General features: G+C 37.7%; 1 protein-coding gene across 6 annotated transcripts in view; it reads left to right on the forward strand.

Annotated features, from left to right (window-relative positions):
• The first annotated feature begins 4,251 nt into the window (after nt 1–4,251).
• Nucleotides 4,252–13,883, forward strand: part of zfyve27 (zinc finger, FYVE domain containing 27) — a 32,318-nt gene continuing 22,686 nt past the window's right edge. For 2 of the 6 annotated variants that reach the window (XM_088635300.1, XM_088635306.1), the window contains exons 1-7: nt 4,252–4,409; nt 4,962–5,006; nt 5,514–5,754; nt 5,949–6,019; nt 9,133–9,319; nt 9,849–9,944; nt 10,507–10,619. In XM_088635300.1, coding sequence (XP_088491426.1) covers nt 5,519–5,754; nt 5,949–6,019; nt 9,133–9,319; nt 9,849–9,944; nt 10,507–10,619 — 703 coding nt within the window. In that variant the 5' untranslated portion in view covers nt 4,252–4,409; nt 4,962–5,006; nt 5,514–5,518. Of the gene's footprint in view, nt 4,459–4,955; nt 5,007–5,513; nt 5,755–5,948; nt 6,020–9,132; nt 9,320–9,848; nt 9,945–10,506; nt 10,620–13,883 lie in introns of all 6 variants that reach the window. The other 4 variants (XM_088635304.1, XM_088635305.1, XM_088635302.1 and 1 more) reach the window with 4 other exon arrangements.

A 13,883-nucleotide genomic window follows, 5' to 3' on the forward strand; every position in this document is an offset into this window, starting at 1 on the left:
GGAAGATATGAGAAAGCTCATTGGCTATCTCAGTTTACACTATACTCAAAATATAGAGGAGGCCATTTGGCTCATCTAGCCCATTTGGTATTTCATCATTAATTGAGAAAGGATCTCATCCAGCCATTGCTTGAAATATGCCAGGACATCAGCTTTGACAGTAGAAGTGGCTTGTTCCACATCCCTTTGCATAAAGAAGTAACTCCTCTTCTTTTAATGTCACTCTACATCCAGTGTTTTCTCTTTGAAAGGATACAATTTAACCTAAGAAATCTTTTATTAGGCTACAACTGTATATTTGTATTACACCTCTTGTCAATAGGTATGCATAAACTGATGGGAATGGTCATTTAAAATCCCAGAGCTGTCAAAATCTAAGCCTACATAGAGCAGTTGGACTGAAGCTACCCGGATGATGGACAGTCTCTTCAGCTCATGATGCTGACTTTCCATATTGTTCCACAAAACATACCTGCCTTCCCAACACATTGTAATGGTTAAGGGAGGTTCAGTACTGAACCCAGTCTTTACCTATTATACTCATGGGCACCGAAAGCATGGAGACTCTTAATTGCCATATTATTCTGTTGTCGATATTTATAAAGAGAAAATGTTTGTATTGTAAGTGTCTGTTACACAATATATGTATTCTGTTAATAAGATATGAACTTCAAAATGATTTAGCTGATCCACCTGAAAAGGATTTAACAGGGACTGCTGAAGGTCAAAAATATTTCCTAAACCTAATTTATTTTCAAGGAAATTCCTGCCTAGAGAGAGATTGGTTGAAACTAAAATACCCAAATAAAGCTCTATCATGATTGTGATCTCAGAGCACATAGCAGTACTATCCATCACTAGACACTAGAAATGACATGAAAAGGAAGGAGATGTGAAGAAGGAGATGTCTGGGGTGTATCTATTTCCTACTTTGGGAACTTTGTTAGCCCTATGTTATACATTCTCAATAAATTCTGACAGTGTTAAAGAATGCTCAATCTGGAAACTTCAAACCTCCTCCGTAATTTCCTGAACTAAAGTTAAGAGTAGCATTTTCAGACATAATGGTGGGCACTGCCATCTGGTGGAACATTTTGTTTTTTCAATTTAAATCAGACAAATTAACATGTACTGTCTTATGTGATATTAATACTAATAATAATACATTTTATTTTTATATAGCACCTTTAAAAGTAGCTTCTCAAAGCTTTTTACTGTATGGGAAAAACTACAAGGAGAGGAGATAATAGAATTAGTACAATTAAATACAAGAGTTTCTAATTATATAAAAGAAGGTTGACAGTCTAGATCTGATGATGCTCAGGGAAGATGACTCCCTGATATCCTTGGGGATAGAATTCCCAAGCTCTGGGGCATAAAAAGAGAAGAACATCTCAACCAGAGTATGAAGACAAGCTTGGGGAACAAAGAGAAGACCAGAGTCAGATGGACCAAGGGTGTGTTCTCTACAGTATGTAAGAGAGACTATTTGTCTAAACTTTTTATTTTATGTTTTGCTGTGCTTTATTTTATACAATCTTTTAAACCAATACATTTTAAGAAATATTTTGTACTGGATTATATGAATTCATGAATAATATTGTATGACATTTACTGAACACTGAACTGAAGTAATTTAGTCCACCCGTCATCCTTACTGCTTCCTGCACGGGTGATTCTGTGTTCACTTGTGAAACTTGTGAAAATATCACTAATAAAATAATTTTAATAAATACTATTTTTAAATAAAAATGGGAGCCAATGTTTTTTGTGACTCCAGACTGTACTTAAATATCCTTTGGTAATATCTTAACTTGTATCTTAACCCGCTCAAAAACAGACATATTTGACACAATCTTCATAGTTTGTGAAATTATATTTTGTAAATGAAAAGAGAGCTATTTAATTCTGAAATTCCCAGATTGTGAATTAATTTAATTCTAAAATTCTCAGATCAAATCAAATCAAAGTTTATTTATCAAATGCACAACAATACAGCATGCAGCAGTAGCTGCTGGCAATGAAATGTCTTTTCTGCGAGCTCACAAAAATCACAAGAATAAAAAAAATCACATAAATCACAAAATTAAGGTTACAAAAAATAAAGTTACATAATAATAGATGTAATAGAAATTGAATAAAACTCAATATGAATAGAGATGCTCTGTGTCCATGGTGTATTTAATATATGCAAGTAGTGCAGTATTCTGAATACAGTGAAAACTGTGTGTCCATGTAGCCATTACAGGTGATTTGCTAAAGGTGCTGCAAGTTGGCTATTTAGCAGTCTTATTGCCTGGAGGTAGAAGCTGTTCCGTAGTCTGTTGGACTTGGACCGAATGCTTTGGTACCGTTTACCAGATGGTAGAAGGGAAAACGGTTTGTGACTGGGATGACTGGGGTCCTCGAGAATGGACCTGGCTTTCTTAAGACATCTAGCTGAGTAGATATCCTGGATGTTTGGTAGCTCACAGCTGGTAATAAGCTGCGCTGACTTCATCACCCTCTGCAGTACTTTGCGATCATGGGCAGAGCAGTTCCCATACCAGGCAGTGATGCAACCAGTCAGGATGCTCTCAGTAGTGCACCTGTAGAAGTTGGCCTGGATATGTGATGGCATGCCAAACGTCTTTAGCCTGCGGAGAAAGAATAGGCGCTGCCATGCTGTTTTGACCACGATGTTGGTGTGGTGGGTCCAGCTTAAGTCCTCCATGATGTTAACTCCCAGGAACTTAAAGCTGCTGACCCTCTCCACTGCAATCCCATTGATATAGATAGGTGTGTGATCTCCTCCCTGGTGTTTCCTATAGTCCACAATCATCTCCTTAGTCTTACTGATGTTCAGAGAGAGGTTGTTCTCCTGGCACCATGCTGCCAGGGTTTCAACCTCCTCCCTGTACGCAGACTCTTCACCATCTGTGATCAGGCCGATGACTGTTGTATCGTCCGCAAACTTAATGATGAAATTTGAGTTATGCCTGGCGACACAATCATGGGTAAATAAGGAGTAGAGGACAGGGCTGAGTACACAGTCTTGGGGGGCTCCAGTGTTTAGTCAGGGTAGAGGACATGTTGGTGCCCACCCTCACCACCTGCAGACGTTCCGTCAAGAAGTCCAGGATCCAATTACAGAGGGAGGTGTTCAGTCCCAGGTCCTGGAGCTTGATGACGAGCTTTGAGGGCACTATGGTATTGAATGCTGAGCTGTAATCAACAAACAGCTTTCTCACATACAGTATGTTCCTTTCTTATCCAGGTGTGAGAGGGCAGTATGGAGGGCAGTGGCAATAGCATCTTCTGTTGACCTGTTCTGGCAACACGCAAATTGCAGTGGGTCTAGGGTGTCAGGCAGTGAGGAGGCGATGTATGCTTCGACCAACTGCTCAAAGCACTTCATGATAACTGATGTGAGTGCAACAGGGCGGTAGTCATTCAGCCAGCTGACTCTGGATTTTTTAGGAACAGGAACAATGGTGGTCTTCTTTAAGCAGGAAGGAACTATAGACTGAGCTAGGGAGAGATTGAATATGTCCGAGAAGACATCTGCCAGCTGGTCTGCACATGCCTTCAGAACACGGCCAGGGATAGCATCAGGGCCAGGAGCCTTGAGTGGACTGGTCTTTTTAAAACATTTACACACATCTGCTCTGGATATGATCAGTGGGTTTCCATCTTGGATTTCTGAACTTATTGATTATGAACTTAATGATTAATCTAACAACAATATTTAGATTTTCTATTAATAATTTTAATCTTAGGCTTTTGCTCTGTTTTGTACAATTTTATCCATTTATTTGTGCTCAGATAGACCTACAGCAGGCTTGCAGAGGATCTAAAGTCATTCAGGAAATTCTCAATAAGTCTCACAAAGCTGCAGGGCAGGTTCCACCACCTTAAACTGGAATGGTTTTTGAGTACATTTAGCCAAAATGTTTCATAGATTTAGAAAGGATCTCAATTGTTTGTTAAATTGTCTAATATCACTTATTATTCATTTGATATTCAAAAGATGCTCCATTTAGTATTTAGTAAGATGAAGTTTTTATCTTTTCTATTTCTATATCTTTTTCAATTTCTATTTAGCATTTAGTAATGTGATTCTAAGATCAATAAAGTCTAAGCTACAGGTACAGTACAGTATGTACTACTTCCATGTGTGAAATCTTCTCTACTAGTGTCTCTAAATCGATACATTCTGCAATCATGTGTAATTCTTGGTGTTGTACATCGATGGTTTCTGTGATCGTCTATACGAACTTATTGCGGAAGCTTGAAGTACTGGAGTTGTTTTGTATGTTTTGTTATCAGGCGTTTAAAGAAAACTGTTTGTTCCAGTTAGTTAAGGGTTTTAAATTTCACTCTTATAATAAGTGCGTTTTACAAGGATATACGGGTTATACGGCATCACGGTACGGTAAACAGAATATTTACAAAATTGCAGTTAAGTTGTTCAACTAGGTAATTCATTCAGCACTTTTATTTTTTCTTATATAATGTATTGTTCCGTAAATTATTGACAAGGCGGTGGAATATAGAACTGATTAGCTCTGCAAATGTCAAGGCATCTATTCGTGCAGGTTTAGCATCAATGTTGAAGACGGTACCTGAATTCAGTCCTGGTTTATTAACATCTAAATTAGAGCGGGGAGCTCAGTCGGTGTGCCATTCGCGAAGGGACAAGTTAGGAGATTTATTTAATCCTGAGAAGTATTTCAGCTATAGAGCCTCTTCATGTACAGTAACTCCCACTTCAGAAGGAAACCAGAGATGAGAGGGAAAAAGGTGGGATGGCGCAAGTGAAAGAGACTGGAGGTGGGAATAGGAAGAGAGTGGGAATAATTAGGTAGAAATATGACGGACAAAGAGGAGGCAGGATAGGCAGCAACCTGTAAATGTACTGTGTGATGAGACTGAAAGATGATTAGTCAATTGTTGAATCTAATTCTGACGTTTTTTTCTAGCACAGCTGTCTTGAATCCCTGCTATTGAAGGACACAGGCAAAGAGGTCAGTGTTTTAGGGATCACTGTTTGGACAGACCTTTAATTTTTTCATCTTTGACAAGTTCCCGAAACGGTCAACCATTCTTATTCCTGTTTCCCTGATGTAAATGGCTGGACAAATGCAATGATTAAGATGACTTTTTCTGCTCTTTCTCATTGTTAATGTGGAAGTAACTTCTGCTTGTTTGTCTTGTTAAGTCTGTCTCTCTGTATAAACTGTTATATAGACTGTTATACAGTATACAGAGTGCAATATCCACAATAGAAACAATGTAGTACCTGATTTACTGACTTGTGGTTGGTAAAGACGTAAGTTATTTTACAATTATGTCAGTATTGTACTCATGTAATTAGCTTTGATTGAAGCTTGTGTGTCTCCAGCTACCTCAGGACACAGCAGACTATTGGTGAAATTCCTGTGAAAAAGATACTTTTAAAAAAAAATAAGTTAGAGAACTAGCACTGATGTAGTGACAGGATTAACTGATGCCACCGTGCTGTGCATGTGCAGGCAGGATGCAGCCTGGAGTGGTGGCTTCTCTGGAGCTGCCACAAGGGGCCGCTGTGGCCGGAGATAGAGGAGACCCGCCAGAGCCGCCTCTGAAGGAAGCTGGGACATCTGAATTGTGTGATTTCAGCAGCCCCAAAGCGCAAACTTTTGATCTCTTCAACATGGTCATTTCATTCAAGAGGATGGGAATTTATTTGGAGCCCCTAAGTGATGCCTGGGATGTTCTCAAGTCCATTTTGAGGTGAGTGCCATGTCTGTGGGCACTGACAGCGCTGCTGCACTGTTCATTACAGTGCAGGGTTACTAAAAAAGTCCCCCTTTGCTGAAATTTCCTCAGCGTTCCTTTGCTGAGTTTGTTTTGTTTTTTATTTAAAATGTTTTGTTTCACCACATTTTGGATTTAGACTTGACAGTCGTCTTGCTCTGTGTCTCTAGGTGGAAGATGCCCATTTGCTCCCTGCTATGCTGCATCACACTCAACATCCTTTTTCTAACACTTAATGAAGGTGAGACATTTGCACATGGTACATGGAGTAGCAGCAGTCATAATTTTCCCCATGCCCTGTCCTTTTGTGATCTTGTTCTTTTCAAAGAGTTTTACTAAAGTAATACAGCAGCAGATTCAGTTCCTTAGCCCTTAGACACTGCCATCTAGATAGATACTTTATTGATCCCGTGAGGGAAATAGCAGTGCAACAGCAGCTTAACATAGACAACACAGCCGCAGTGTAACAAATGATACAATACTATTATTAATAATACAATACATACAATACAATCTGCAATGCACGAAGGGCCCATTGGTATCCTGGGCAGTACTGTGTCATGGCATTATAATTTTTTTGAATACTCCAATGTAGGACTGCACTACTCTGTAAAATTTGCCAGGTGTTGCATTGAATCTTAAAGTACTACAGATGCATGTGGTTATCAGATAAATGAGTACACTTATGGTAATATTGCAATATGCCATCCAGTGAATCCTTAAAGTACTGCACTATTAAAGTCCTTACAATATTACATGTTTAGGAACCTATTGGTGCTTTCCAGCGCTAAGCATTCTGTGTGCATACTGTACTGAGGCATGGTGTTGTCCTGTTACTACCACAACTCACAATATTGAGCAATACAATTGATATCATATCATGAAAATGTAAATGTATAAAATGCATTTTATATATATATGGAATTTAATTCATATTTTTATATTATTTAATGTCATTTTTGTGGGGAACATTCTCACATTTGCTAGCTCTACACTACAGAGGTTCTCCCTTGCAAAAAAAAAAAGTATGTGAGCTGTGCTTTTCACTGTAACAACATAAACATGCTTTTTTATTCAGGTGATTTCATTTATTTAGAATTTAATTATTTCTACATTTCATATTAATATTAATTTAATATTTAATCTACTTTTAAATAAAACTGTTGATTCATTGTTATTGTTTTATAAATAGTATATATAAACAACAAATAATTAAAATTATATAAGGAAGTGAAATCAACCAGTGAAATGAACCAGGAGTGTTTAGGAAGTAAAACAATATTCATAAAAAACACTGAATGAAAACTTATACTATGTTACCAAGAAACACACCAAAACAAAAAAAATATTACAAATAAAAGTCATTTTGTCATAATTGTGTCATAATTGTCATAAATTGTGGCATTGTGGCAAAAGTGTGGTTTCTGCTCCTTAAAAACCCGGTAGAACACGGACAGTAACTAACAGACTTTAGTATTTTTCTTAAAATTATCCATTTTTATATATTGGTGTACTGTTTACTTAAAAACAATAACATTATAGATCTAGACACCGTTTCATTCAGGACAATGATACAAACCCACAGCAGCAATAACTTGTATTAAAGCAGAGGGAATAAACTGGGAAAAAACCAGCAGATTCCCCTAATTTAAATCCAGTAAAAATGGTTTGGCTCTCCCTCAAAGGCTACATTTGAAAGATGGCAAAACCAACCACAAAGTTAGAACTCATCACAGCAACTGGCAAGTTCTGGGATGAAGATCTGACCAAACAAATGTGAACAATTATATTAACAGACGTTTTTGGGTTCTTCTAAATATTGTAGAATGCTGGGGGGCATTGAGTTATGCAAGTCTGTAAATATGTAAGGTGAGAGATGTAATATATTTGTTCTGTTTTAAATTATAAGTTTGTGTAAGGTTATATCGAAGCCTCTGGACATTTGTAAGCAGTTGTGAGTTAGTTCCACTCTACAGGCTGTTTCACGTGTAATTACGTCCTTTGTCACCAAATTAGAACATCAAGAAAAACAGAATCTCTATTTGGATCTCATATATCATGTTTTTTTCAGTTTTGTAAAATAAACCGTTAAAATGAGAGATTCTGTGTGTGTGTGTGAAATGAACAACTCTTTATGTTCCTCCTGGTTTTGTTTTCTTTCAAACCACTGATGTTTAAAAGGCTACTATTTGTGATTTTTTCACAATTTTTATTTAAATACTCTTTATTACCTACTTGCATTTTTAGAAACCTTTTTGTTTATGTGCAGTTATGCAGAGGCTAGTCTATAGCATAATCGCGGTGTACATGGGCTTATACAGTACTATTCAGTAGGTATTTATGTGAAGTACTAACATTCAAAGCAGAATACTACAAACTCATGTTTAATATATTAATGTTTAATTATATATAAACTATGTATAATATATTTTTAATATTCACAATCTGAAAATTATCTGTTTTCTAATTGCTATTGATACACAATTACTTATGTTTATTGTATGTATCTAAAAACTGTAATTCTATTAGTGTTTTACTAAATTGAGATGTACAGTATCTCATTTGGAGTTGGGGTAACAATGTGGTACCAACATCGTGTCTAAACAATGCTCTGTAATTATTGTATTTGATGAAATTTTCACGAGTGCAGTAATGCATATAGTATGATTAGTGCAGGAAAGCACTAATGGGTAAATAAATATTTAATACTGTCAGGCTTCTGTGACAACCACACACGACAGCGGGACTTTAAATATTTACTGCGTGGCAAATTGCAATATTAAAAATGTAATTGTTTTGACTAGTTTATAGTCTGAAAAATGCACAACCATTGTAGTTAGGTCATGTATTTTATAACAGAAATTATCTGTTGTTTTCAATATATTTTCAATAATTATAATTTTCATACTAAGAAAAGAACATTAAATGAAGCTACTTTTTCTTTACTACTACTTTATCTAACTCAACACAAGTGCCACCTATTGATCTTTGAACAGTGAAGGGATACATTTCATATGCTAAAACAGAGCCCAGGATACTGCAACTTGCTTACCACTCGTGTCAAGTTTGATATGCATTCTAGATGGCTGCATCTGTACATGGGAGTGAAAATGACTGTTTTCTTACATAAAATTAAACAAAAAACTTCTTTGTATGACAGTAGGGACATTTGCAGTCAAAAGAAAGAATGCTTCCAATTAAACCAAAAGTAGTAGCAATAATAATTATTATGTTATTAGCATTTTATTATTATCATCATCTGCTCCAAATACGAACCCCGCCCCAAATGAAATAAGGCTGTAGAAGACTAATGGAAACTGTTTGCTAATGGACTTGAGCTCTTGTCTCCTGCAGTGGCGTGGTTTTCCATGTGCCTCTTGTGTACCTCTGTCCCTGCTGCTCTGGGATATCTCCAGGACTGTTCCCAGGACAAGGCCCCTGAGCCCGCACTGCAAAGGAAAAGACACCATTCTGTGCAGAGACGAGACTTACAAACTGTGCACCTCTCCAGGCAGGAGGCCATGCTGGAGGTCAAGGGCTTGTGAGTACACCTCTTCTCTCTCTTGGCCTTTCTTTGGGTGAGAACAAGGTTCTGCTTCTGGTGCTCTATGAAGTGGGGGCTTTTCAAGCACAATATTTATCATCTTCTGTCAAGCTCAACAGCTGTGCAAAGAATAGTCTGCATTGACGTAAAGCAGAATTCTCAGGATATCACTGAACATCTTAAAGGTTATCAAAGAATTCTTCATATAATTAACGTTCTATTCCATGTCACATTTCACGTATTGGCAAGGCTCTCAAAGGAGCTGTCGAGCAACATCGACAAACCACTGAGTGCAGTGTTGTCTGGTAAGACTTTACAAGTCTTGTAAAGCACTGCCTTTTTATAAGACACAGAGTGGCATATAGATAAATTCTGCAGACCTCAGAGGTAATCTTTGCTAATTTAGGGGTGATGTTAGTGTCAGCTGAAGAAGTGCCTGACTGTGGCAGTTGGTTCATTAGGAATGTGTCAGTGGAGCATGGGCTCTGAGTGAGCTCAGTGATTTTGAAGGCTGTTGTCATTGCAGGTTGGTGCAGCTGGATGAGATCCTGTCTCAGGCCTGCCTCACTGCAGAGTCCATGTACAGAGTACTCTACTGGGAGGATCACAGTGCCTCGTTCCTGTGAGTACCACTAGACCAGAATGAGATCAAATGTACTGTAAATTAGAGTACATTTATTGTAAATAAAACTAATCTGAATTATAGCACCCAGTGTTTTCCTGATAGGACATTTTTAATCCATTAGTTGCTTTTATTTTCTTTAGTAGCAATAGCATTCTTTAGTAGCAAATTGGAATTGCCTTTTGACAATACAGTATGTGAATAACGTCTTCTGGCAGGCGTTAGAATGCATTTAGTCCTGTTTGTTAGTCTTAGACAAACTTTATTTTCCTGTGATTACACAAATCAGTTAACTCCGTCCAATGTGAATTCACTTGCTGGGCTTGGTGTTTATGTTTATCTTGACAGACCATTCATAGAGCTTTTTGCAGTGCCTAGCTTCCTTAGATCTTAGCATGCATTCTATAAAACTGATAGAGGCCTTACAGTGCTGAACTCTCATTCAGCGATTTCTTTGTGAATTAGTTTCTCTGTACACCAGCACATTTCATTTTTATTTTGCTTGCTTTTTCTTTGCCTCCATGACAGTGGCTCACTCTGCCTGTCTTATTTTGTGGTCAAGGTTTTACGGCGGTCTCCTGACAGGTCTGTGTCTGGTCTATGTTGTGCCTCTGTGCTGGGTCCTGGCAGCTGTCAATAACGCCCTGTTTCTGTGGAACAGAGATTTCTGTCGAGGTGAGTGGGGTGGGATGCTTGGAATAGGACAGAGTTCTCATACTGTTATAGATTTTGCATTTTGTCTAATGATCACATTCCTTTTTGATTATATCGAAGAAACATTATATCCATACATAGATTTCTACTTTTAGTGGTGTTGCCTTACCTTACATGTTACAGGACATTGTATTGATCTTTGTAATTGCAGTTCTGCTACATCTAATACATTTTTAATGGAATAACTAATATCATTTTGGCAATTGATTACAGTTCTTATTTCATTTTGGGAAATGTCACAAAATCTTTGAATGTTGTGCTGATGTTGCAGTTCACATTTTCTTCACTAGGAGGAGATACGACTTTCTTAGCAAAACTGAGAAGTTATCCTTTCATTTTAAACGCCAGATCAGTTGTTTCTATTTCATATAACTAATTACTACATTCAATAGATGTCTTAATCCCTCAGCCATCCAAAGATACCATTCCACTTTGTTTCCTGTGCCTTCACTTTCAAAAACAAAAAAATATGTAAATGATTAAAAATAATTTATTTGGAAATTGTTCAGTTCAGTATTCAGATGTACTACCTTCAGCTGTTGGATTTTTAGTAATGAACTGGGAAACAGGTCTGTATGATGGATAGATTGATATACATACATCATAGAAAATTATGCGTGATTTGACTAGGTGTAGCAACAGTGTTTTTAACCACAGCAGCTTTCTTCCAAGAATTTGGACATAGTTTGAATGTGTCGTGAGTCAGTGTTTCGTGCTTCATTTGTTTCAAAAAGGCTCACGTGCAGTGACTGTTAGAAGGCAGTGACTTCAGTGCTAAATGTAGTGGTCTTGCTGTCTCAAAATGACTAAAGTCCATTTTGGTATCTGACTGGGAGATTAAGACAGGGCAGGGAGTGATGACTGTAAAAAACGGCGAAGAAGTATGAATAAATGTCTACCCACTTTTATAGCCAACGGAACTAAGCTTTTTAAATTCTACAATTTAACATAGCATTCAACTGACTGCTTGTCCCGGTGCCGTAAACCATTATGTTAGAACATTTCACAGGATACAGCAATTATTGTCATAACACAGCTCTCATATTCAGTTTACATATAATGCCCATTATATGACAACGACAACAGTCTCTCAGAGCCTGTCCCTAACCTACCTACAGTATGCTATCAATCTAAAACCTTAGATATAAAATCTGAGGTGATATGTGTATTTCCTTGTAAAATAAACCATTTATTTTTTTTATTCTGATGAACTATAACTGTAGAATCTGATTCGGAATGTACTGACTAAAAATATTTAACCTGCTCTGAATCCCCCTTCCTCTGCGGTCCTTGGGCTGAAGAGACTTGTGACGGGGGAGTGCTCCTTTCCACTTGGAATCTCTGGAAATGAGATTCAGAGACCAGGAAAGCCCTGAATAGTTAAACAGGTGGCATAGTTACAATGTGTTGTTAAAGTCATTGAGTTGCAACCTGTGAACATTTGCCCCTTCCTCCTTTATCTCAGTAGTCAATATTTCCTGTACCCTTCAACTCTAGGGAGCCATTTACAGCTTCTTGTTTTTGGAGAAAATGATTGACACAGGAAGAAGATGTGTCCCTCGTCTCAGTCTCTGTGTGTAGATGGAATTCTGTCAGCACAGTTCTTTATAGGGAGGATGCAATCTATCACTGATCCATAAATAAATCAGTAAGCACCAAATATCAAACTGCTTCACCTTTGTGAAGTGACAACAATGCGTTTTGTGACATCAGATGCACAGGAAGAGGAGTGGTAGCGAAAACCTCAGCTGTCAGGCTGAGGTGTGGTACTTATTCCCCTGTATATTTATGTTAGCAGTTTGTTTTACAGCACAGGTTACAACATTAGCAGGTGGACATTGTAACTAATAATTCAGTAATTAACTGAAAGGGTCATCTTTAAAAGCTGCTGACAGCAGTGACAAGGATAAGTGGAGATGGTTGTGGCTTGATGAAAAGGATGCTGTGGGCAGCCAGCTATGGTACCAATGTTTTTAAATTTAGAAATCTGGAATACTGAAACATCTAGTTATTTGAAATAAAACAGTGTACGGTGGCAATGGTAAACATTATGAATACTTTAATCACAAATATACACAACATTAACACAGCACAACACTGCTATGCCAGGGAATTCTTTTCTTACAGAGTGAAATGGAAATAAGCTGTCCCAAAAACGATACATGTACAGTATAAACACATAGCAAAGGTTACTTAAGAGAAGAGGCCATTTGGCTGACCAGCTATCTGTTTTCTGTGTGCAGCTGGGGTATTGGCTTCGACACTGCAGCTGGGTAGCCTGTTCCACAACTCTTTTTATATCAATTTGCCTCCTATTCTCAGTTTTAAAGGCACTTCCAGTGTATTTACACTGTCCTGCTTTGTGTTCACTGTTAATTCTGAAGAAGTCCACCAGGCTGTCTTTGTTAGAGGCTTTAGGGATTTTGAATAATTGAATCAGATTCCATCTCAGTCTTCGTTGTTCAAGACTAAAACGATTCTTTTACCCTGTCAGAATAAGATGTTAATCCCAGGAATATACCTTGTCTCTTTTCTTTGGAATAATTCCAGCAGTAAATGTAGAGGTTTAAGTAGGTAGGAACAAGTCAAGATTTATTCCATGCTGAAAAGAAAAGAAAGACAACGTTTAGGTTGTGGAGCCTTCTTCAGGTGTGGAATGTGAATGTAGAGGCCTTGTTTTATTTCACATGTCATATACAGTGGGTATGGAAAGTCACCACCCCCTTTCAAAATGTCACCTTTTATTGCCCTAAAACTCAAAGAGAAGACAAATAAAATCAGACTTTTTCCAGTTTTATTTACAAATTGTACCTTGCAACATTCATGTGAAAAAAAGAAAGCAACATTTCTGAAAAAAAAGTAGAATAACTGGGAATAACTGAATAAGAGAACACCCCCCTGAGTTAATACTTGGTGGAAGCACCTTTTGCTTAAATTACAGCCTTGAGTCTCTAACAACTTTGCACACCTAAAGGGAGGAATATTTGCTAATTTATCCTTACAGAATTGTTCAAGCTCAGTCAAACTGCATGGTGACCGTTGAAGGACTGCCCTCCAAGTCATTCCAAAGATTTTTGGTGGGATTTAGGTCGAGGCTCTGACTAGGCCACTCAAGGATATTCACCTTCCTGTCCTTCAGCCACTGTATGGTTGCTTTGGCGGTGTGCTTTGGGTCATTGCCATGTTGAAAGGTGAACCATCTTCTCATTTTCAACTTCCTGGCTG

This window comes from Lepisosteus platostomus, chromosome 6 (genome assembly GCF_059453375.1).
Source record: "Lepisosteus platostomus isolate fLepPlt1 chromosome 6, fLepPlt1.hap1, whole genome shotgun sequence".
NCBI lineage: Eukaryota > Metazoa > Chordata > Actinopteri > Semionotiformes > Lepisosteidae > Lepisosteus > Lepisosteus platostomus.